The following is a 24,540-nucleotide window of genomic DNA, read 5'->3' on the forward strand; positions in this document are numbered from 1 at the left end:
TGGGGATCAGATCCAGGGCCTCCTGCATGCTATGCAAGCGCTCTATCCACTGACCTCTGTCCATTTCAAAGAGAACGTGCCCCATGATTTATGCAGTGATTTCTTATTAGCAACTTCTTTATAAATGACCCAAGTACTAACCAGAAAGTTAACAAATGGGTGATCTTGACATGAGCGACACTTAGTGATATGTCGTAAATTCAGCTCCACAGGAGATAGCTCAAGTGGGATGGAAGCAAACGGCTCATTGAACAGACTAAGCAACCACAATCCAGCCCAACACACAGCCCATCCCTCCCCCATTACTTTCTCCTTCATTATCAAAGACAAATCAGATCCCTTTCTCTACCCCTAACAGAACACACCTCATTCCCACAAAGGAAAGATCTAGAAGACCCTCCTTCAGATACAGACTCTGCAACTAGCAGCATGTCCTGTCTGCCTGAGTGTCTCTGACTTGTCCACTCACGGGACACAGCATGCTTGGACTGCACAGACGGTGGAAATGTGTCCTCTTGGAGCGACTTGGTACCTTCCTCTCCCCTCTACTTCTCTACATTATTCATCATTATCAAAGTCAGATCTCCCCATCCCCACAGTGCCTTCAACACAAGCACCTCATTTTTTCATAAGAATCAACCACCTGAAGTACCCCAGGCCTATGTGCGAGTGCTAAAGCTCCAAATCCACGTAACAGATATTTATAGAAAACAATGTCTCAGCTGTCACAGCACCACCAGGACCTGCAAAGGCAAACTTCTGCCTTTGATCCTTGGATCCACAGGAAGCCTGGTGGAGTTGGTGTGCGTGCATGCAAGCATGGGTACACGTGGCAAAGGACTTCATAGAAGGCTGGAAAGGTTGGAGGGATGATGCAAGGATAAAGAGGAAAGGAAGGAAGGAAGGAAGGAAGGAAGGAAGGAAGGAAGGAAGGAAGGAAGGAAGGAAAGAAGGAAGGAAGGAAGGAGAAGAGGACCCCATGGATGGGCAAATGGTGGTCATGGAGTTTAGAGGCAGGACTTCAGGGGGCAGAGCAAGCTGCAGAGATCAACTTGTAGTTCAACAGAAGAATGAAGACACCTGGCCTGGCAGGAACAGAGTTTTAATAAATAAAGCTTGCCTGAAGATCAGAAGGTAAAACTAAGCCACTAGAGGCCAAGCAGTGGTCACACATCTTTAATCCCAGGATTTGGGAGACAGAGGCAGATGGATCTCTAGGAGTCAAGGCTACCCTGGGCTACACAAGATCAATGCAGAAACAGATCCAGGTGGTGCTAGCTCACACCTTTAATCCCAGTACTAGGGAGTCACGTGTCTTTAATCCCAGCACTAAAGGGGAATATAAAATGGGAAGAGATGAAGGCTCAGGGCTCAGTTTGCAGTTGCTCAGCCTTGGTAGAGGTAAGGCTTTTCTATTGGTATGGCTGTTTTGCTTTCCTGGTCTTCAGCTTGAACCCCAATAACTGTCTCTGGGTTTTTATTATTTGTGCTACAGGCAATGATTAGAAAGCAGTCCTAAGAGGTCGTGGGTGAGGTAGCTGGGAGAAACATCATTCTCTTAAAGCAAGAAGGAAGTGCCATTCACCAAACCAAACTGACAGAATAAAGAGTGGGGGTAGGCAGACAGAGGAAAAGAGAAAAGGTGTGCTGGTTAGGGTTTTGCTTTGTTTGTCAGTCTGACACAAGTTGGGTCACGTGGGAAGAGGGAACCTTCAACTGAGAATATACCTCTATCAGCTTAGCCTATAGGCAAGTCTGTAGAACATTTTCTCAATTAATGATTGATGTGGGAGGGCCCAGCCCATTACGGGTGATACCAACCCCGGGCAGGTGATCCTGGGTTATATAAAAACACAGGGTGAGCAAATCACAAGGAGCAAGGCCAGTCCTTTGCGGCCTCTGCTTCAAGCTTCTGCCTTCAGGTTCCTTCCCTGACTTCACTCAGTGATGGCATGTGACCTGGGAGTTTTAAGACAAATCCTTTCCTCTACAGAGAGAGAGAGAGAGAGAGAGAGAGAGAGAGAGAGAGAGAGAGAGAGAGAGAGAGAGAGAGAGAGAGAGAGGGTGTAACGGGGAGGAAGAGATGAGGAAGGTAAGAAGACCAGACTATGGGGATCAAGCACGGGGATCATGACTGGTTTTGACAGGTGGGCGGGCACCTATGCAGGACAGAGGTCCAGCTGGAGAGGTGTACTGGCCATCCTTAGACATTCAGGTTTCTTGGTAATGAAATCAAACGCTGGGCAGCATGCATGCTGGGCAGAGCCAGGGAGTGAGCCTCAGATGGAGCCACTGGAACATCTGGCATTCAGGAAGGAAGGGTGATTGCATGGAGCTGAGTCACATCATCTTACATTTGCTGCAAAAGGCGGAGGAAAAAATCCAGGGAGAGAACCAACAGCCAGCCATGGTGAGAAACCCACCAAGGACCAAGCAGCTGCTCCAGCTGGGTCACAGAAATTAAGGGTGAGCTTCAAGAAGAGGGCAGAGGGCAACTCCGTGGACTACTGGTCAGGAGTTGGATGAGGGCTGATGCTGCACACCGGATTCTGAGCAAGAGAAGCTTCTACTAACCATGGCAAGCTTGGATACAGGGATAGAATTGGTGCAAAGGATAAACAGGAGGTGACCATGGGTAAGAGAGCGTTCTGAAGGGACGATGACCTCACAGTGGACTCCAACAAGGACTTGACTCCAGGTGAGTACCATGTGTCTGGAGTGTGACTTCTGCTGTGCAGGGCATGCCATCTTAGGGGGGGACACCTCCCCTCTTCCCTTCTCAGTTTCCTTCTCTATGAGATGGGGTGGTAATGGATTTGCCTTAGAGTCACCCTGAGACTTAGCACAGTGCCACAGTAATACCAGCAACTCTTACAGATGGAGGAGAAGAGAACATTAAAAACACTTCCAACGTTCCAGCGATGCCAATGCTGCTGTACAAATACCACGGTTCTTCTCTGAATGTGACAGGTGAAGCTGGGAGCCACAAGGGCCAAACCACAGGTCCAGTTTGTGAGTGGGCTTGTGGAGTGCCAGCTGGACAGTGAGGGCACCTGGAGGCCATTTCCCACCAGGGCTATAGGGTAGCAAGACACAGTCTTCTGGAGGGAAGCTCACGTGACCCTAGTGAAATGACCAGAAGTGCTGTCTTGGTTCTTGATGACTTTCTAGTTGGTTCTAGGCACTTGCAAAGCCTGGTGATTAGATCCACTTTCCAATATCCAAATATTCCTATGTATTCTCCTGTTTGTTTAAACTGGTCATGGATCTTTCCTTTCCAGGCAACACAACCTTTTTCTGTCTGTCTGTCTGTCTGTCTTAGCCTCTTTGTGCTACTTGAACAGAATTCCATGTTCTGGGGAAAGTATATTTATTTGGTTCTTGATTTTGGTGGTAGGAAAAAGCTAAAGAATATAGTGTCCATGTCTGCCGAGGCTGACCGTGTCATAACAGGGGAGGGCATCACATGGCAGCTGGTACAAGAGGGAGCAGACTCTTCTCATGGCCAGAAGCAGCAGAGTGGTGGGGCTAGCTGGCTCCTTTATAGCCTGTCCTTGGAAGAACCAATCAATCCCTTTTGAGAGTGTGGCCCAGAGGCTTCAGTACTTCACTGGGGCCTCTCTCTTAAAGAGCCACCACCTTTCCATGTTACATGGGGGCCAAAATTTCATCCCAGAAACTTCTGCGGGGGTGCAAACTTCCTCCAAAGCATAGTTTACTAGGCAAGTAGTCTACCTTCTTAAGTCTAAGATATCAAGATGTGTTAGAACCTGACTTTAGGTGTACTAAAAACATGTGGCAACATGTTAAATACAGGGAGAGCTAGGCAGGAAGAAAATCCAACTACAGATATTTCGTATAACCTTACTTAATCTTGTGGTCAAGAATCAATATATTCCTGGCCTACAAACAGCAAGAGAAGGCCAGAGTTCAGCGCACAGACCTTCTGAACCTGTTACTTGACACGTCTACCACCAGAGGTCAGCACCCTTCACGTCACAGGCAACAATCTGCAGATTGACTCTGCCACACCTCACTCTTCTAGCTCTGAAAGGCAAGTGAGAAGGGACAGTTTCATAGGTTTCTCCCTCCCTGCAAAGGCGGCAGAGCCATCTGTATGGCTTAATTTCCTATCCTCATAAGAATTTAATACCATGTGGAAACTGTACCTGTTTGTGCATGGTAACCTGTGAGACACCAAAGACTGCTGCATGTCCACAGTGTGCTGTCACCACGGAGAGCCCATCTTCACTTACTGCATGCCCAAGATGTGCTGTCTACCAAGGGGCTAACACCCGGTTATTAGTGGTGTTATAACTAAACTAGTTATAAAATTTATAACTAAAATTATTAGTTATAATTTTTTGTACACTGGTCATTGGATGCTCTGGAGTCTGATTTCCAAACAGGAATGGAAAGCAAGCAAGTGATCTCCAAGTGCCAGGCCCATGTTTGGCAGAGAGACTCCATAATGATAGCAACGCTGCAACAAAACCTCAGGAGGCTCTATGGATTATCCAAGGAAAGGCAGCCATCCCCTCATGTGACGGGCCTCAACTCTGAGAAGCTTGACTGGAAAATGATGCTCACCCTCCCATACAGAGTAGTTCCTGTTCTTCCTTGTGTCTAAGTATTCACGTATCCACACATCTAAGTGTTTGGGTGCATGGGTGAAGGCTAGAGGTGCTGTGGAGCTAGTCTGGCTGGCCAGCAAGCTTCAGGGATCTGCCCACCTTCACAGTATGCAGGATTACAGGCTTGTACACCACCATGCTTGGCTCTTATATGTGGGTATTGAGGATTGAGTTTAGTTCCTCATGTTTGCTGTTTAGTTTTTTTCAACTTGACCCCAGAGTTACCTGGGAAGAGGGACCCTCGGTTGAGAAAACAATTCTATCATACTGGCCTGTGGGCAAGTTTGAGGGGTGTTTTCACAATAATAATTGACGTGGGAGGGCTAGTTTGCTGTGGGTGGTACTGGCCCTGGGTAAGTGGCCTGGGTGCCACAGAAAGTAAGCCAGTAAGTAATACTATTCCATGGCCTCTGCCTGCTTCAATTCCTGCCTCCAGGTTCCTGCCCTGACTTTCCTTCATGGTGATCTACAAGCTGCAAGATGAAATAAACCCTTTCTTCTCTAAGTTGCTGTAGGCCATGGTGTCTGTCACGGCGACAGGGAGGAAACTAGGGCACCACGGTTGAGCAGCAAATCCACTACTGACGGAGCTATCTCCTCAGCCCTTTTCTTATTTTTGATCACTCTAGACTCAGTCAGCCAGGCTTCCCAAAACAAGACTGTGTGTGAGTGAGGTCTGAAAACTGCCTGAAGAACGGGGGCAGGATGGAACCCAGGGTACAGATGGGAAAGATCATGAAGGATACGGAGATCTGAAGACCACGGCAGCTAGTCACCTTAAATCTAACCTCTGCAATTCCCCAGACTGTAGGGGATGACGGGACGGAAGCCAAGGATGGAGCCAAAGCCAAAAAGGTGTCCAGGGGGAGAACAGTGCCAGGTTCCAGCAGGCTGAATGACCAGCACTGCAACTACAGGGAGATGATTTCTAAAGCAGCCAAGCCTGTGCTCGGGCACTCAGACCCAGCCAAGAAACAAACCCAAGGAGGTTAAAATAGATAAACACAAACGCTGAGAAGATGTGACTGGACCCAGAGTTTAAAAAAATTAAAAAAGCAAACACGTCAAGCAATGGCTCCAGAGAGGCTCTGTTCTCATGGCTTTGCACTCATCAGACCACTGAATCCTCCCAACATCATAAAGTCAGTATAGACATTTAAGGTGGCCACTGGGATCTTAGCGGTAGACACCAGGAGAGGCAGAGAATGGGGAGATAGGGGAAAAAACATAGAGGGACAGCCTCAGAGAAAAGATTTGGGGTGCACCTGGAAGCCGTAGTAAGCTTGGTGGGAGGCAGGAAGGGTGGCAGCCATGCAGAGGGGCATGTGCAGCAGGGCTTGGTATGCTGTGTCTAGGAGCCAGATTTGGCCCATTTCATAAATCAGTTTTCTTGGAACCTAGCCCTACCCACTGTGTTTGGCCTTGGGATGCTTTCTTGCATCAAGGGCAAGCTGGGCAGCTATGACAAAACCTGAGACCATATAGCCCACAAGGCCAGGCCCTTTGCTGCATCTGATGACCCATGACCTGGAGCCTCACTATGACGCAGCAGAGAGGAAGCCCAGTCTACACTGATGCAGACACAAGAGCATTGAGCAGAAGCATCTCCCTAACCGTCGTTGTAGTGGTACCACCATAGTTCTGGTGATCAACAGCCCCAACCATGCCGTGCAGGCCTCACTTCCACCTCTCCTTTCCTCCGAGCTCCTTTAATGCCCTTGGATGCCTTCTAAGAACTGGAACAGAGGTGAGATTTCTTAGGAAGTAGAGAAACAGCTTGGATACAACACTACCGGTTATCATGTACTTCCATGTATAACAAATGTTATCACCTCTACGCCATGCCTCCAAAAGCCAATGTGTAACTGAAGATATCAACTGGGTAACAAGGAAGTTGAGAAATGACCACAGGACAACGTCAATCCGGACCTGCTCTGTGAACAGCTAGCATCGGGACACATATTCCCGGTGACTTGCAGGTGTGATGTCTCACTGTTGGAACTTCCTTCTCCCTTCAAACAAGCAGCTTTCCTGAATTCCAGGTAAACCAACCATTTAAAGTTCCAGGGAAACAAAGCAGTGTTCTGGACTATTCCACCAACACCATTCCCTCTTCTAGCTCTGCCTGACAGCTTCCAAGTAGTTGTTTAACATTCTGCCTTTTAAGAACCTAGAAACATTTGACAGGGTTATTCGTGGGATCCAGGGTGCTTAAAAGTAATGATGGCGAGGCGGATTAAAAATAGATGGGTGGAAAGGGGGCACTCACTCTATTATTTTCACATGCTTTAACAATGCACATTCACGACACAGTCTGCAGAGGCGAGCCAGAGGCGGAAGAGTGCAGAGCTAACTCTGGGAAGTGTGCAATGACGTAAATCTCAAGGAAAAAGAAAAGCTGCGAGGGGCTGGAGAGATGGCTCAGTGGTTAAGAGCACTGGTTGCTCTTCCAGAGGGACCCAGGTTCAACTGTCAGTGCCTACCTGGCAGCTCACAACTGTCTGTAACTCCAGTTCCAGGGGATCCCACAACCTCACATCAATGCACACAGAATGAAATTAAATTAAAAAAAAAAAGAAGAGCCATGAAGCCTGTGCTAAGCAGAATCCCCATGTGATTCAATAGTAAAAGCCTTTAAAGGTCTGATTCCCCACATGGCTAATAGCACTCAGTGAAAGTAACTTTTACAAAGCACTGACTTTGGGTTTGCAGTGTCTGAATACCACAGTGCAGATGGTCTCATTTAACCCTCGAGGAAGCATTGGGACATCAGCTCCATTCTATACAAGAGGAAACTAAGGCACAGAGAACTCATACCACTTGTCTGGGGACGGAGTAAGAGATGGAGGCGAGATATGAATGAGGCGCCACTCTGGGAGGTCTCACTTTAATCTGCAAAACATTGGATAGCTCACACCATAAACCCTGCAGCTGGTGGTCACTACCTGCTGTGCAATATACTAACATCAAGGGATGAGGAGGTGCACCCTAACCAAGACACAGGCTTACCTTTTGAGAGGACAAAACACAAACGAAGCCCAGAAAGAGTTTGAATTGCACCATTTGTTAAAAACGAAGACATTATAACGTTATAAACACGTTATCTTTAGGCCAGCACATTTGTGAAGTGCTTCCATGAAGCTACAACTGAACCGGCCTAACGCCATCAGGGTAGCACTCCCCAGCTGGCTGTGCATGCTTATTTAAGTAATTGTCTGAACATAAATGAACAGGGGTATTAAAGTAAAGTTGGCACAAGGGACGGCATCCACACGGCACATTCTTTGTTCCAGGCCCTTCATTCTGTCAGTACTCTTGGGGAAAAAAAAAAGAGCAGCTGCTAAATAAATCATGGAACTACGCGAAACTGCATAAGGCCTTTTATAGTCTCCAAATGGTCATGCATCTTATATAAAGTTCATTTTCGACTTCCCCGTTTAAATGTTAGCAGCCTCAAAATAAGATCCAGGCTATTTACCTGTAAGAAGATACAATTGGAAAATAGGCCAGGAAGAGGAAAAACCAGGCGACAGGAGAGGAGACAGGATGGCCAAGTGTGAGGGGGTCGCCCGGACTCAAACCGGTTCAATCAGCCACTTCGGTTTTGCCGATTTAACTTTACCCATTGGGGGCTGGGGGAGACACACCCTACTGGAGGTATTTCCACAAATACAGAGAAGGGAACCGGTTTGTTATTTGAAGGCATGGGCTGTCCGTGTGATTCCTGGGTGTCCTCGGAGCGCGCGGTGACATGCACAATTAGGGCTGCATGACACCTGGCTCTCGCTAGAGTTCGGGTGCCGAGGACAAAAGGGCCGTCCCTCGGAGCGCGCGGGCGGCCGCTCCCGGGAGCGGGGCTGCGTCCCCCGGAACCCGGCTGCGTTCGCGGGAGCGGCGCTGCGTCCCCTGGAGCGGAGCTGCATTCCCCGGTGCAGGACTGCATCCTCGGAGCGAGGGAACCCGGCTCCATCCCCGGAACCAGGCTGCAACCCGGCGAATAGGGCTGCATCCCCGCAGTCAGACAGTGTCCCTGGGAACTGGGCTTGCTTCCCTGGGGCTGGGTGCTTTCCCCAGAGCCGGGCTGCGTCCCCAGGAATCGGGCTGCATCCCGGGAGTCCGGTGCTTCTCCCGGACCGGGCTGCAGTCCCGGTGCCGGCCGCCGGCAGCGCAGGGTGCGGGTCGCGCACTCACCTTCCTCCTGGAACTCCAGCTTCTCCAGCATGCCGGCTTCCGCGGGTCCCGGGGCCGCCGCCAGCGCCGCCTGAGGGGGAGGAGGAGGAGGACACGGATCAGCATGGGCCGCGGCGATCCGGCTTCTCTCGCCCCGGGAGGAGGGGCCTGCAGCGGCGGCGGACGCGCGCGGCGGCGGGAACGCGCGGCAGGCCAGGGCGGAGCGCGTCCCCGCCCAGGCCGGGCAGCCGCAGGTGGGCCGCGATGGCACGCTCCGCTCCCCCCGCGCCTTTGGTACGGCCCGCGAGCAAGCGTGGGAAGGGGGAGCGGCGGTCCCAGTGCTTCGTTCGCCGCGCGCGCCAGCGGGCACGCGCGCCCTCGCGCAGGTGTGGGCCCATGGGCACCCGCCGCACCCTCGGCGGGGGCGCGCTTCCCTCTCGAGGCCCCGCGCGGGCGGCGTACGGCTCCCATAAAAGGAGAGGCCGCTCGCGGGGCCGCGCTTCACCGGCGCTTTCGCGCGCTCTCCAGTCCCTCCCCCACCCCCTGCGCGGCAGATCTCTCAACTGGCTTCCTCCGCTCGCAGCTCGCTCTTTCCTCACCGCCGCAGCTTGCTGCCAGAAGTTCACACAATTTAAATCAGGCCCCGGGCACGCCCGTCGCCCTGGACTTGGGTATCTGAGACTTCCCTATCGCCAGCTCGGGTTGGCAGGCGGCGAGGCTGGCAGCCGCCTGCTATCCGGGCGAACAGCGCCCGCAGGGAGGGGACCGAGGCAGCCGACGGCCAGCACCTGCGGGGTCACCGACCTCTGCGGGAACTTGTCATTCTTACAGCACAGAAGCAGGAAGTAGAGACCTCTTTAGTCACTTTAGATGGGTCAATAGCTAAATCTAAATGTCCCCCTCTCAAAAAAAAAAGTTTGATAAGATGTTTTGTGATAAAATTATGCATTTTGTCATGCTTTTAGTGAAAACCTGAACACTTTAACTTCTAAGTTCAGGAGCAAGCGGTTTCACAGCTCTCGCTCAACCAAGTACAAGGGATGAAAGAAAGATTGGAAAAGAGGGCCTGGGGTGGGGGATGAGGGAAGGGCTGAAGGGGAAGGGGATGGAACATGATCAAAATACATTCAGTGTTGGTGCTGGAAAGGTGGTTCATTGGTTAGGGGCACCCACAGTCTTTTAACTCCAGTTCCTGGAGATCTGGCACTCTTTCTGGCTTCTGTAGGCACTGCATGTAGGTGGTGCACACACATACTTGCAGGCAAAATTTAAAAAATATGTATATTTTAAAAATATATTGCATGCATGCATGCATGTATGAAGTTCTCAAAGAATAAAATAAAAATAGTAAAGAAGGCATGCTACTTGGGAAGAAACGAAACGAAACGGTTCAAATGGCAGGCTATCTACGTACAAAATCCCAAAGACTGCAAACAAACCAAACGGGAAGATCCGTGAGGTCATAGGATCAACACAGTGCATCTGGTATAATAAAAAAAGAAATGTGCAGAAGCTGACATCAAATACTGTTTACAATCTCTGCAAAGAAAGTTAGTATGTAAAATAAGCGGAAACCATATATAGACTTTATATTCTAAAAAACTGCACAGTGTGGATGAGGTTGTCATCAATGAGGGGTTGTCGGTGAAAAGAGGTCTTGTGGGATATTTAAAATGTACTACATTTGTTTATGCTGTGGAACATTTGTTGCATTCTTTTATGTTGCATTTGTTTAACTGTGAAGCTGTTACTGTGCCTGTCTAAAGCACCTGATTGGTCTAATAAGGAGCTGAACAGCCAATGGTGAGGCTGAGAGGGATAGGTAGGGCTGCCAAGCAGAGAGAATGAATAGGAGAAATCTAAGCTCTGAAGAAGAGAGAAGAAGGAGAAACCAGAAAAGGAGGAGAGAAGGATGCCAGAGGCCACCCAGTCATACAGTCAGCCTCGGAGTAAGAAGGAAAGACCAGACATATAAAGAAAGGTAAAAAGCCCAGGGGCAAAATGTAGTTGAAGAGAAATGGAATAATAATAATAATTAAAGTTAGAAAAGTTGGCTAGAAACAAGTCAAGCTAAGGCCAGGCACTCATAAATAAGAGTACACTTCTATGTATTTATTTGGAAGCTGGGTGGCAGGCCCCCAAGAGTTAAAAAAAAATACACAGAGGTAATCAACGTGGGGTACCCCACATTCTAGGGCTGGAAGACCCAACAGAAAAAGTCAATTATCTTCCAAGGTCATCTTTGGGTTTCTTTCAAGTCCTGTCAAAATCCCAGGTACTCTGTTTCGTAGACACAGATAAGCTGATTATCTTGTGTAAAGGTACAAGCTTTGGAATACCCGAAAATCTAGAACAAAGTGGGAAGAGTCACATTTCCCAAAAGGAAAGCTTACAGAGGGGGCTGGAGAGATGGTTCAGGTGGTTGAGGGTCCACCGTTTTCTAGCAGACAGACTTACAGTTAAGTCCCCAGCACCTTTATCAGGTGGCTTAATCTGTCCGCAAGTCCAGCTCCAGTGGCCTCCAGGGCAACGCACTGATGTTGCTCAAAACCATAAAGAGACACATAATGCACAAAAATTTTTAAAAAAGTAAAAACAGGCCCTGTGTGATGGCACTTGTCTTTAATCCCAACACTTGGGAGGCAGAAAAAAACGGGATCTCTGTGAGTTCAAGGCCAGCCTGGTCTACACAGAGAAGCCCTGTGTCGAAAAACAAAAAAAAAAGACCCTGTCTCAAAAAACCAACCAAACAAAACAAAACGGAGCGAAACACAACACAACACAACACAACACATCTTTTAGAAAAGCTCCCAGTATAGCTGTAGTAATCAGGACTGTGTGGTATCAGCAGAGAAACAGTAAGCCACTGCAGCCAGACATGCCTCCAGGCCAGTGTCAAGACAAGCTTTGGGAAATGCAGAAGGGTGGCCACACTCCTAACCAGTGGAGCTCTGGTCATCAAACGTCAGAACAAGCAAAAGAAAACAACCCAGACTATCCCAATGTAAATCTCACAAATTCTCCAAAAATTGGCTCAATTTGAGTCAGGGATAAAATAAAATGTTAACCTTTTAGAGAAAAAAAAATTGAGACAATCTTTGGGCCCTAGGATTAGGTAGAGACATCAAAAACATTCTTCATAAAAGGGGAAAATTAATAAATCTACAAAATGGGAGAAAATATTTACGAACCACATAGTCAACAAGTGACTGGTGTCTTGAATATAAAAAAAATGCTGACAACTCAGAGAGAATCTAGTCAGGATACAGACAAAATGAGTGAAGAGACAGACAATTCACCAGAGAGCAGGCGGAACATAGTGCTGATTTGGTACCAAGCACAAGAAGAAGGCTCAGCATCCGCCTTCAGGGTGATGTAAGTCAGACGAAGATGTCAATACAAGCTCATTAGGATGGTTAAGGTCAAAACTGTACCAGTGTCAAATGTTGGTGAGGAAGGAACCCGACAGAACCCCTTCTCCATTGCTGGGGTGGATACAGACAGGGAGGGGCTGGAGAGATGGCTTAGCAGCTGAGAGCTTCCTGCTGCTCTTTTCCAGAAGGCCTAAGTTCAGTTGCCTGCACTCATGTGCACACACCTATATGTGCACAGACCTAAACACTCATGTGTACAGACCTAAATACTCATGTGCACAGACCTATATGCTCATGTGCACAGACCTATACACACATGCACATAATTAAAAATAAATCTGAAATGGAATCCAGAATAAAAAGAGTCTTCTGAAAACACCTTGGCAGTTTCCTACAGAGCCATGCACAGCTTGAGTCCTTACTTTATCCCAGGGCTACAAAAGGTGTCCGTGTACACAGAAGAGCTGTACCTGGGTATTCACAGCAGCTGCCCTTGTAAAAGCCTCAACTGGCCGTTACAGGTGCCACTTAATGGATGATTGGTGAAAACACAGCAAACCATCTATACCATGGAACACTGTGATGCCCTTCAAAAGGTCAACCAGCGGGGCAGTGGTGGCACACATCTTTAATCCCAGCACTTGGGAGGCAGAGGCAAGTGGATCTCCGTGACTGTAGGCCAGCCTGATCTACATCTGTTACACAGAGACGCCCTGTCTTGAAACAAACAAAACAAAAGGTCAATCAATTGTATGTTGGACAAACTGGGGATAGAGGTGTGCACCTTTGATCTCAGCATTCAGGAGGCAGGGATAAGCGGATCTCTGAATTCTAGGCCAACCCAGTCTACATAGTGAGTTACATGCCTGCCAGAACTACACAGTGAGACCTTGTCTCAAGTAAACCTTGGACAAGTCTCCTGGGAATTACACTGAGTCAAATAAAAGCCATTTCTAAGGGTAATATATTGTATTCATGTATGCTCTGAGATAGTACAAATTAGTGGATGCTAGGGGTCAGAGGGCAGGGTGCACTGAGGTGACTGTGGCTTTTATAAAAGGTCAAACTGAGGGACCTTGATAGCGATGGACCTGTTCTGAATCTTGCCTGTGTCAGCGTCCACATCCGGCTTAAGATGTCACACTGCCCTCCCTCCCCACTTGCCAAGCCAATTTTCCAAAAGAAAAGACAATTGGGATTAAGAATGTATTTACTGGAAAAATCAGTTCGTCCACTTAGTGCAGTGGCTTGCAGTGTATTCTGAGTCACGTAACCAAGTCTGCAACCTTTCTGCCATCCCAAAGAGAAGCACTTTCTTATCTCCTGCTGACCGCTCCCCTCCAGCCTGGGGCTAATCTCCTTTTGTCTCTGTTGGTCTCTCCACTAGGTGTTTCACACACACGGGGTCATACATTATGGAGTCTTTTGTCACTGCTTTCTGAAACTGTTTTTCTTTTCCCTTTTTATCACTGACTAGTACTGCACTGTGTGGCTCTGTCTCACGTCTAGTCCATTCCTCAGCTGGTGAGCATTTAACTTAGGTGGTTCCCACCACATTCATGTCCATACGTCTGTGGGGACATGCATTTCATTTTGGGGGGTTAAATACCCAAAAATGGAGTTGCTAGGTCATAGTCTAATGGCAACTTTGTGTTTAACATTTTGAGGAACTGCCAAATTGGACTGCACCGTGGCTGTACCACTTGCCAGCAGTATATGAGGTTCCAGCCTCCATGAAAGACACAAGGCAACTCCAGAGTGTATCTTGCAGCAACAGTACCTAAGTCTACCATTAGCGCAAAAGAACAAGTCTGGTGATAAGTATAGAAGTGTTGGACATTCTCAGACTTCAGATTTCGCTTTCTTATTATTGTGGTAGTGTTGGTATAGTTTTTAAAAATCCCTTACTGATTCTTTTTTTTAAAGATTATTTTTATTTTAAGTGCTTTGCCTTAAAATCTGTATGTGTACTGTGAATGTACCTGGTGCCTGCAGGGGCCGGAAGAGGGCTCTGGATTTCCCAGAGTAGACTTAAGGAAGGTGTCAGTCACCATGAGTGTGCTGGGAATTGAACCAGGGTCCTCTGAAAGAGCAGTAAGCCCTCTTAACTGTTGAGCCATCTCTCCAGCCCCCGACCCCCTTACTGGTTCTTCTGGTTAGAAGCCCCATCAATGTCACCTGTCAGCCTGATGAGCTGCTTCTTGGAAGACAGACACAGACAGGAAAGAGGCAGGGGCTGTGTTCCCTACATAGTGGTCCTCAACTAACAGAGACTGGAGACTGCAGTAAGTTAGCTTATGCTCCTGTTACTGTCCTGACAGTGGATGCACAGCAGTGGCCTGAAATGTAAGAATTTCTGTGTAATAAGTCGGTGAAGTCAAATTTATGGCCTTGGGTTTTTACTTGGCAAGAAAACATCTTTCTCAAACAGACAACTATAGACCAGCGGGAAAAGACAGATGAAATACTGTTCCATCACACAGTCCTTTCCAAGAAGTCAAGGGCTTTCAAAGCTCCTAGGCACCCGCATGAATCTCGACAGGGTCCAAGGAAGGCCAATTCATGGGCAGAAATGATTTAAAGTTGGTGGTCCTCAGTTGCCCTTCTATGGCAATGTTTTCTTAAAGTTTCAGCAGACTTGTTGCCAGACTTAATTTTAGCTGCTCTGGACAGGCAGAGAAAGCCAGGGCAGGAAAGAGGGAGGGAAGGGCTCAGTACCGCCCCATCCAGGAAGAGGGATGTGTGCTCCTGATACCATCCATTGCTGGTTGTCAGCCAGTTGGCGAGACAAACTCTGCACTCCGGAACTGATGGCTCTTTCCTTTGCTAGGCATGGGATTTCCCTTTCTACCTGTATGCCTTTGGCCTCCGCAGCCAATCTGAGGCTCCAGGGCTCCAGTGGGTAGCACAGTCTGCTCTGAGTTGGGCTTTACTAAAGGGATGCCTGCAAAAGATGGAGCCATTACAGATGTGGTGTCCTGGTTGGTGAAGAGTGCTGAATTATTAAGATCGACCTTACTAATTGTGCTTGGGGACCGCAAGATAGAGTATTCTGAATAACTCTCGGAAGGAAAAGCTTCACCTTGGACGCAGAATCATAAAACGACTACCGAAAAAGCACCCCCTGATGCACCAAGGTTCTGAGAGGTTGCTCTGCCTTAAAAAACAAAGAAACCTGAAATAGCTACTGCAAGAAATAAATCGACCGTAAATACAGGAAAAGGAGCTCCTCAATAATTTAGTGCACGGAACCAAAGTCACTAATCATCCCCAGTTGTCTCTGAGCAGCTCTGGCTGCCAGGGCATGCATCCTCTCTGGTGTCCAGATGGCACTCACTTCTCTTTCTCTCCTGCCTTCTTAAACAGCTGCCTCACACAGTGTGCCAGCCTGGGGCTAGCCTGGGCTGCCCCAGCTTCTGAAGCTGTGAATGCTGCTCAACACAAGATCCCAATCTTACTTAAAACAGTATGAGATGTGTGGTTCTTGTTTTTGAGACAGGGGCTCAATACATAGCCCTGGCTGGCCTGGACTTGATGTGTAGACCAGGCTGGCCTTGAACTCATAGAGATCTGCCTGCCTCTGTCTCCCTGATGCTGGGGTTAAAGATGTGTTTAAGCTTAGCTTTTTGTTTTTTTGTTTTGTAACTCAATTGCTGGTAGATGATAGCATCTGATTCAATGTTGAGGCTGGACGGTCCTGCTTGTTCCTGGAGTAGGCCATGTGCCTAGGCAGGGCAGTAATGACAATATAGAGTTATTCTCCTTCCCCATAACTGGGATGGCCCCACTTAGTCCTTTAAGAACTGCCTTTACCAGGGAGCCCCTTCTGACCCCCACTTCCCCCCCTGCCCTCCTGTGGTGGTCTGAATGAGAATGTCCCCCACAGGCTCATGTTTGAATGGTTTGTCCTTGGTTAGTGGAACTGTTTGGAAATGAGAGGAATGGCCTATTGGAGTAGCTGTGACTTATTGGAGGAGCTATGTCACTGGGGGGTGGGCTGGGAGGTGTCAAAGCCCACAGCAGTCCCAGTCTCTCTCTCTGCCTGCTGTCTGCAGATCGGGATGTAACGCTGTCAGCTATTGCTCCAGCACCATGCCTGTCTACTTCCTGCCCTGACGACTGTGGACTAGTTTCTGAAACTGCAAGGAAGGCCCCAATTAAATGCTTTCTTCTAAAAGAGTTACGTTGGTCGTGATGTCTCTTCACAGAGATAGAACAGGAACTAAGACATTTCTCTTCCTCATACTTTGGTCAGTTGCTTCTTTCTGACCATTTTTTAATTTACCCATAACTGAATGCTTTAATTTTCAATGCAATATTTAAGAAGAATGCAATATGAGGAGGGCATGGCTCAGCTGTTGAGGGCATTTTACTGCTCTTCTGGAGGATCCAAGTTTGATTCCCAGCACCCACATTGGTGGCACACAAGCACCTGTAACTCCAGCTCCAGGGGGATCTGACACCTGTGGCCTCTGCAGCACCCACATGCACAGACCCACCCACAAACACCTAATTAACCATAATAAAAATAAAACTAAGAAATAACTCTACAGAGGAAGGCAGAGCTCTGTGATTCTGTAGCCAGCGTGGTCTACAGTAGAGAGTTCCAGGACAGCCAGGGCTACATAGAAAGACCCTTTCTCTCTCCTCTGTCTCTCTGTCTCTCTGTCTCTCTCTGTCTCTCTGTCTCTCTCTCTCTCTCTCTCTCTCTCTCTCTCTCTCTCTCTCTCCCTCCCTCCTCTTTTTTCTGAGACAGGATTTCTCTGTAGTTTTGAATCCTGTCCTGGAACTAGCTCTTGTAGACAAGGTTGGCCTCAAACTCACAGAGATCTGCCTGCCCCTGCTTTCCAAGTGCTAGGATTAAAGGCGTGCACCACCACCGCCCAGCTGAAAGACCCTCTCTTAAAAAAAAAAAAGAAAAGAAATTAAAGAAATGAAATTATTACACTTACATATATAGTTTCTTAAATTCCAGATATATAAAAACCTAAAAGGTTTTCTCTTTATTGTATCTAAAAAAATTATATTTTAATTGTATGTATGTGTGTAGGTCAACACACCTTTCTCCTGTAGGGCCTAGAGTAGGGACTTATCACTTCCATGTGTCCTCTAGGGCTTGTAAGCTCATTGCAGAGGAAGGTTGGCTCATGTCTGCAAGGCCCGTGTCTAACACATATGAGCTAGCTGTTCCTTGTTAGTCATCCAATGAAGATTCAGCGTGTAAGGTTGGATTGTGGGGCCATGGATGGGTTGAGAGGTTATTTCATTCCATTTGCTCAAGCTTCCCTTGGACCCTCCTCCTGTTTAGAAATGATGAGAATTGCTTTTCCTTGACTGATAAGAAATAATGACAGCAAATGCTTTTTGCCCATAGATCCCTCCAATTGGAGGCGGTGGGAGGAGCTGCCCAGTCTCGCTCCTTCCCCCACACAGAGACTTTACGTGTAAATGATTGGTTGCCGGAAGAGGTGAAGACAACACACTTACTCCGGATACCTTCTGACTGATAAACTTGAGGGCAAGGTTTTGTTCACTTTGGTACTTTTCAAAAGTCAAATGCTATCAAAGTTATTTCCTCTCTACCCTTAATTTACATGTCCTCCAAAGAGAATTTATTTTGCAGGGTCTCGGGAGAGACTGGCAACCTATACCCACAGTAAGAGTCAACTGAAAGCCCACTCCAGGGAAATGTGGTAACGTAAGAGGTGGAGAAAATGGGTTCATCTGGATTCTCTGAGCTGAAGTGCCTTCTAACTTCCCAAAGCAAAGACATTGCTAAGATTATGGAGATGGTCATTTATTCGGAACGCTTATCTTGATATTTGCTATGGGACAGGAAGGAAACATAGCGGTTGATAATAAGATACCTGTTTTTTTGAACATATGCTGGAGTCATTAGAAATTGGCAGAAAGACCTGAATGTACCCCTCCCTCACCCCACAGGGCCAGTGGGAGCAGCTTGTTATGCTTCAGATCGGATTCTGAGAAGCCCATTAGTCAAAGTCCAGAATACGGTTTGCCTCTTTCTTTCAAAAACAAGTCTAAACTTGTAGACCAAGTTGGCCTTGAACTTAGAGATCCACGTGTTTCTGCCTCTGGGCTTCTAGGATGAAAGGCGAGACTAAATACCCACATCTTACTAGATGGAGGGCCTTAGAGACAACTTTGTGAATGACAGTGTATATTGGTCACCAATCACCTTTTCCATTCTGAATGCATCAAAATGTCTAAAACAACAGGCAGAATACCATATCCTCACCAGAGCCCGTCTTCCCACTGCCTTCTACTCTTTGCCCAACAACTGACCTGCTTGTCAACACCTTCCAGAATAGATTTTTGTTAATATTTAACCCTTTCTAATCCCATCATTTGTGGAAGCTCTGGCCATAAATTGGCGAAAGGTTATAAAATTGAACGGGGGAGGGGGACTATTTCCCCATTTGTTTTCCTTTGTTCCACACAAAGTGATTCAAAACAAGTGTACTACTACCCGAACTGAAAAGAAAGCCCTCCACAGCCCGGGACGAACGCCTGCCATCTTTACAGCCTGGAGTGTTTAAGGGTGGTGGTGCTGGTGTGGGTATGGGCTTTGCCGTGGTGCAAAGAGGAAGGTGCCCATAGTGACAACTTGTGGAAGCTTGTTTTCCCCTTCCAGCAAGTGGGTTCTGGGGATGGAAGGTCATCAGGCTTGGCAGGAAGTCATCTTGACCACTCAGATCTTTAACTTTGGTTGTTTTTTTAAAAAATCCATATTGTAGTTTCAACATATTTCCTTAATGGCATATATTTATACATTTAATTATTTAGAGACAGGGTCTCATGTAGCCCAGACTGGCCTCAAACTTGTTAGGTAGCAAGGATGACCGAGAACCTCTGAGCTTCCTGCTTCCGCCTCCCAGGTGCTAGAATTACAGGTGTGTTTCATCTCACCTGCCTTGCATAGGGGACTGAACCCTAGTGACACCGTCTCACGTGTTTACTGGCCATTCACACATCTTTAGTAAGGTGAGTCTATGATTGCCCAAGCTGTGATTGGATTTTTCTGCTCTTACTGACTAACCGAGCTGTATCTATCTACATCTTGCTTCTAACTAAGAGAACATGGCAAAGAGGACAAGGCATTGCCCACACGAGGAAGAGCTAACTGTCTATAAGATGTGGTCTTTCTAGTCCTTCCTCTCTCTTGCTGGTGCTGAGTGAAGGTTAGGGATTGATGGAGGAGGGTCTATGTGTTACTTTCATTGGTTAATAAAGAAACTGCCTTGGCCCTTTGATAGGACAGAAAATTAGGTAGGTGGAGTAAACAGAACAAGATTCTGGGAAGAAGGGAAGTGAGGTGAGATGTCATGGAGCCAGTCACTAGGTCAGACATGCCAGTAAGCCACCACCTCATGGTGCTACACAGATTATTAGAAATGGGTTAATCAAGATGTGAGAATTAGCCAATAAGAGGCTGAAACTAATGGGCCAGGCAGTGTTTAAATGAATACAATTTGTGTGTTGTTATTTCGGGTGTAAAGCTAACCATGCGGGAGCCGGGCGGGACAAAAAGCAGGCCTGCTCACCTCTTCACTACAAGGGGTAGGCCACCATGTTGGAGGGACCAACGTGGCAGGAACCAAGGCTCCTATATGGCATCCTGCAGCGAACTGACCTGTGCCACCAACCACAGGAGCTTGGGGATGGGTCCCCTCTCAGGTGAGTCTCCTCCAGATGAGAGCTAGTGCCGGCTGACTTCCTGGGGCCACTTTGTGAGAGACCCTTCGACAGAGGTCACTGTTGAGCTATCCTTGGAGCATGGCCCACAGAAACCATGAGTGTTTAAATTTGTGGCATGTGTGTACGTATGTTTGTGTGTGTGGATGTCAGAGGTCAACAGTGGCAGTCTTCCTCCTTAGTTTCTGATAAATGATCTTTCGTTAGACTTGGAGCTCCCAGTAAGCTCCAGGGAACCCCCATCTGTTTTGTTAGCGAGGATTATAGTCACGTGCCTCTATGTCCGGCTTTCTACGTGAATGCTGGGAATTGAACTCAGGTCCTCAGGCATGTGTAGCAAACAGTTTACCAACTGAGCTATTGCCCCCTGCCCCTGGGCACCATGGTGTGCAGTCTCCCCCTGTAGTCTCAGCCACTGGGGAATTTGAGGAAAGAGAACTATTTAAGCCTGGGAGTCTGAGAAGCCACCTGAGCAACAGGAGCTACCCCATCTTCAACAACAACAACAATGACAAAGGAGCTGGAGAGATGGCTCAGTGCTTAAGAACACTGACTGCTTTTCCAGAAGTCCTGAGTTCAATTCCTGGCAACCACATGGTGGCTCACAACCATCTGTAATGAGATCTGGCGCCCTCTTCTGGCATGCGGGCATACATGGCAGCAGAATGTTGTATACATAATAAATAAATAAATAAATAAATAAATCTTTGAAAAAAACCAACAACAAAACCATATACGTGGAGGATTACCTGTAAGCTCAGGCACCCCCGCCACACACACAGAGGCTATAAGCTCAGGCATTCCCCCCCCCCCACACACACACACAGAGGCTGTGAGCTCAGGCATCCCCCCCTCCACACACAGAGGCTATAAGCTCAGGCATTCCCCCCCCCAAACACACACAGAGGCTGCTATGCTATGCCCCCACCATGCTGTCTGGTCCATGATGAACTGAAGCCAGACACCATTAGCCTTTCTTCTTCTAAGCTGTCTCTCCCAGGCTGACACTGCTCCTATGATTTGTGTTTCTGTGTCTTTGCCTTCTCCCTCTCAGGCTGTGAAGATTTACTTTAACAACCTTCTAGAAACTTTAATTGTTTTTTTTCCTTTTGAGTCTCCCCCACAGGGGAGAGAAAGTTCTGGAAGGAGAAGCCTGTTTTCCTGGCACAGCATTGCCAGGGCTTTAGCATCTTCCAGGTAGCAGGGGTCCCACACCTACTGGCTAGAGTAATCTGGGAACAGATGGCCTGTAGGCAAGTCTATAGGGCATTTTCTTGATTAAATATGGGAGGGCCTGCCCACTGGGGTCACCGAAGAAGGACGTTTCTTTCTTGGTGGGCTGACACTGTTTCCTTGTTTCCATTTATAGTAGTTAATATTGTCAGCTGAAGAGAATCTGGAATCGCCCAGGAGCAAACCTTTGGGCATGTCTGTGAGGATGTTTCTAGATTGGATAAACAAAGATGGGATATCCACCCCAAATGTGGGCAGCACAATCCCGAGGGCTGAGTCGCCAAACTGAATTCAAAGGAGAAAGTCAACCGAGCACCGGCATTCACGGAAGGCAAATGAAATGTGGCCTTCCCTTTCCATCACAATGGGCGGCACCCTCCGACTGTGAGCCAAGAGAAACCCTTCCACCCTCAAAGCTGCCTGGCCAGGCCTTTGTCACAGCAGCGAGGAAAGAAATGGATGTGTTGGGTTTCCCCTCCTTTCCTGGGCTCCCCTTTCCACGGGGCTTCTTTGTGCGTTGTTATATCCAGTGCTCCGGTTTGCCGCCTGTACTGCAAATTACATGCAGCGATTTGGCCATAGGTCAGGAGACTCCTTCCTCTTGGCCAGGTGCTGTTTGCTTTCATATATTTGGATCAGAGGCCTGACCACTCCACCAGAGAGCTGGAACCTCTGAGTTACACACGGTGCCCCTTCTGAAAGCTTAGGACACTCTCTGAACACAAAGGGGCAAGGTTTCCTGGCCCTGGCCTTCCTCACCTATGTGTCCCTGTCCCTGCCTCCTCGAAATCTTACCTTTGACTTTTCTATTCATCTCTGTGACCTGTTTTGATTCAGGTTCTTGAGACACACGATGATACATAGTTGCTGGACAGTTTCCTCTCCCGTCGAGGTGATCGCTACCCTTTATCTAAACTCAGTTGACGTGTGTGTGTGTGTGTGTGTGTGTGTGTGATCTATTTCTGAGCACTCTGCTTCATTCACTCATCTGAATTGATGCTTTTATCACAACCACCCCGTCTGAAAACTGTGGCTCTAGGCTACACCTTGGACTCAAGTATCAAGTACCTTTCCAATTCTTCCTTCCGCCTCTCCTTTTCCTCCTCTCCTCCTCTTTTCTTCTTCTATGTCTCTTCTCTTTAAAATGTTTACTGTTTTTACTTCATATGTACGGATGTTTTGCCTGTATGCACCATACGTCTAGGCACTGTGTACATACAGTGTCCACGGACGCTAGAAGAGGGTATTGAACCCCCTGGAACTGTGAGCTACCATGTAGGTATTGGGACTCAATTTTAGGTTCTTTGTGAGAGTAACAAAGTGCTCTTAACTGCTGAGTCCTCTCTCCTGCCCTCTTTCCCTCTCCCCCTCTTTCTTCTTTCTTTTATTTTCTCCTCTCTCTCCTCTCCAACTCTCTCCAACTTTCTTTTTCTTTCCTTCCTTTCTTCCTTTTTCTGAGAAGGTCTTGCTATGCAGCCCAGGCTGGCCTCATGCTCGTGATCCTCTTGCCTGTCTCCCAAGCACTGGGATTATAGAAACGCTGTTCTTCCTTTGAAAAGTGTTTGCTTTATAGAGCCTTTGGGTTTTTCTACATGAGAATCTCATCACTCAGTGCCTTCCACCTTTAAGTCTTTAGCTTATAGTTTCTTGATAACTGGAAAAATTTTAAATCCTATGTATGTATACATATTTATTCAGATTAGACCATGACATAGTATTATTCATATACATATACAAAGTATAGTATATGTATTATATTAGCCCATGTAATACAGAATACAAAAGAAAATGTTTTCCTATTTTAAACTCAGCTGCATGTGCTAATTAGCACAGATTACTGTACAAAGGTGGTGTGCACACTGTACGAGCTGTGCCCCCTCTGGATGAACACTGCTCTGTGGCAGAGGATTCTGTTGCTGCCTGCCTGGCTTCCATTACTCTTCTTGTTGCGGAATATTTTCTTAAGACTTATCTTAAGAATTTAATAATTATCTTAAGATGTGTTACATTCATTCATGCTTTGAAATATTTGTTTAATACAAAGATTGTATTTTTTTTAACTCTGTGAAGCTGTGTTACTTTGGCTGTCTAAAACACCTGATTGGTCTAATAAAGAGCTTAAATGGCCAATAGACAGGCAGGAGAGAGAAATAAGCAGGGCTTCTAGGCAGAGAGAATAAATAGGGAAGAGAGAAGAGGGAGGAGCAAGAGAAGGGGAGGATTACACCATGGACCATAACCAACCAAGAGTAAGAAGGGGGAAAAAGGTATACAGAACAGAGAAAGGAAAAGCCCAGAGGCAAAAGATAGATGGGCTAAGTTAAGAAAAACTGGCTAGAAATAAGCCAAGCTAAGGCCAGGCATTCATAAGTAAGAATAAGTCTCTGTGTATTTATTTGGAATCTGGGTGGTAGGCCCCCCAAGAGTAAAAACAAACAAACAAGCAAACAAAAAACCAACGACACTACTTCCCTTTCAGAATGTTAGGGTTTACATCCTTTCTACACATGAGTAACCGTGGCTACAGTCTCTCTGGAGCTGTCTGGAGCTACAAGGGAGAAAGTTAAAGGTGAGTCAGCTCTACATTGAGTGTGCATGTCTCTATCCATCATCTCTGGTCACAGGAAGACATGCAGTTGAGAGCTACTGAGGAAGTCAGGGATAGTGGTGAAAATAATATTGAAAGTCTGGGCTGGGCGGAGGTGGTGCATGCCTTTAATCCCAGCACTTGGAAGGCAGAGCCAGGCAGATTTCTGTGAGTTCAAGGCCAGCCTGGTCTACAAGAGCTAGTTCCAGGACAAAAAGAAAGAAAATCTGGAAGTCAGAGATCCTCATATGCTGAATTAAACATCACCAAGAAGTTGACAGAAAAGAAGTTCCGCCCGCAGAGAGGGTGCAGATGCTGAAGAACTTTCTGGATCCTTCACAGTTGTATTGAGGTCACCCTAAAATTTTTATTTATTTATTTATTTATTTATTTATTTATTTATTTATTTATTTATTTGGTGTGTGTCATGCATGCAAGTAGACAACTTGTAGGAGTCAATTCTGCCTTTGCCATGTGGGTTCTGGGGTGTGAACTCAAGTCACCTTGGTGGCAAAAGCCTTTGCTGCTGAGCCATATCGCTGGCCCTAAGTGGATTCTGTGGGGAGTAAAAAGGAGGAGACGCTTAAGATCTGGCTGTGGCAGACAGAAGAAGTCCAGACCACAGGCAGGCAGCCAGGGGCTGAGAAAGGAGTATTCTCCGAGAATCTGTGTGAAGGTTTAGATCAGGACCTGCATGTGCATACAATAAATAAACAAACAGAAGGAATGGAAGAAATGGAAGTGTGCCTGACTCCACTAAGGCCTCCCTGACTTTAATGGGAACATGAGAAACAAAGCAGCGAGAAATCAAAGCCTGGGTTTTGAA

At 47.3% G+C, this 24,540-nt stretch overlaps 1 protein-coding gene across 6 annotated transcripts in view; it reads right to left on the reverse strand.

The window, feature by feature from the left end:
* Positions 1 to 24,540, reverse strand: part of Prkag2 (protein kinase AMP-activated non-catalytic subunit gamma 2) — a 272,029-nt gene that overhangs the window by 49,301 nt on the left and 198,188 nt on the right. For all 6 annotated transcript variants that reach the window (XM_057783031.1, XM_057783034.1, XM_057783028.1 and 3 more), the window contains one exon: positions 8,826 to 8,895. In XM_057783031.1, coding sequence (XP_057639014.1) covers positions 8,826 to 8,895 — 70 coding nt within the window. The remainder of the gene's footprint in view (positions 1 to 8,825; positions 8,896 to 24,540) is intronic.

The sequence above is a fragment of the Chionomys nivalis genome, chromosome 1 (genome assembly GCF_950005125.1).
Source record: "Chionomys nivalis chromosome 1, mChiNiv1.1, whole genome shotgun sequence".
NCBI classification, from domain to species: Eukaryota; Metazoa; Chordata; class Mammalia; order Rodentia; family Cricetidae; genus Chionomys; species Chionomys nivalis.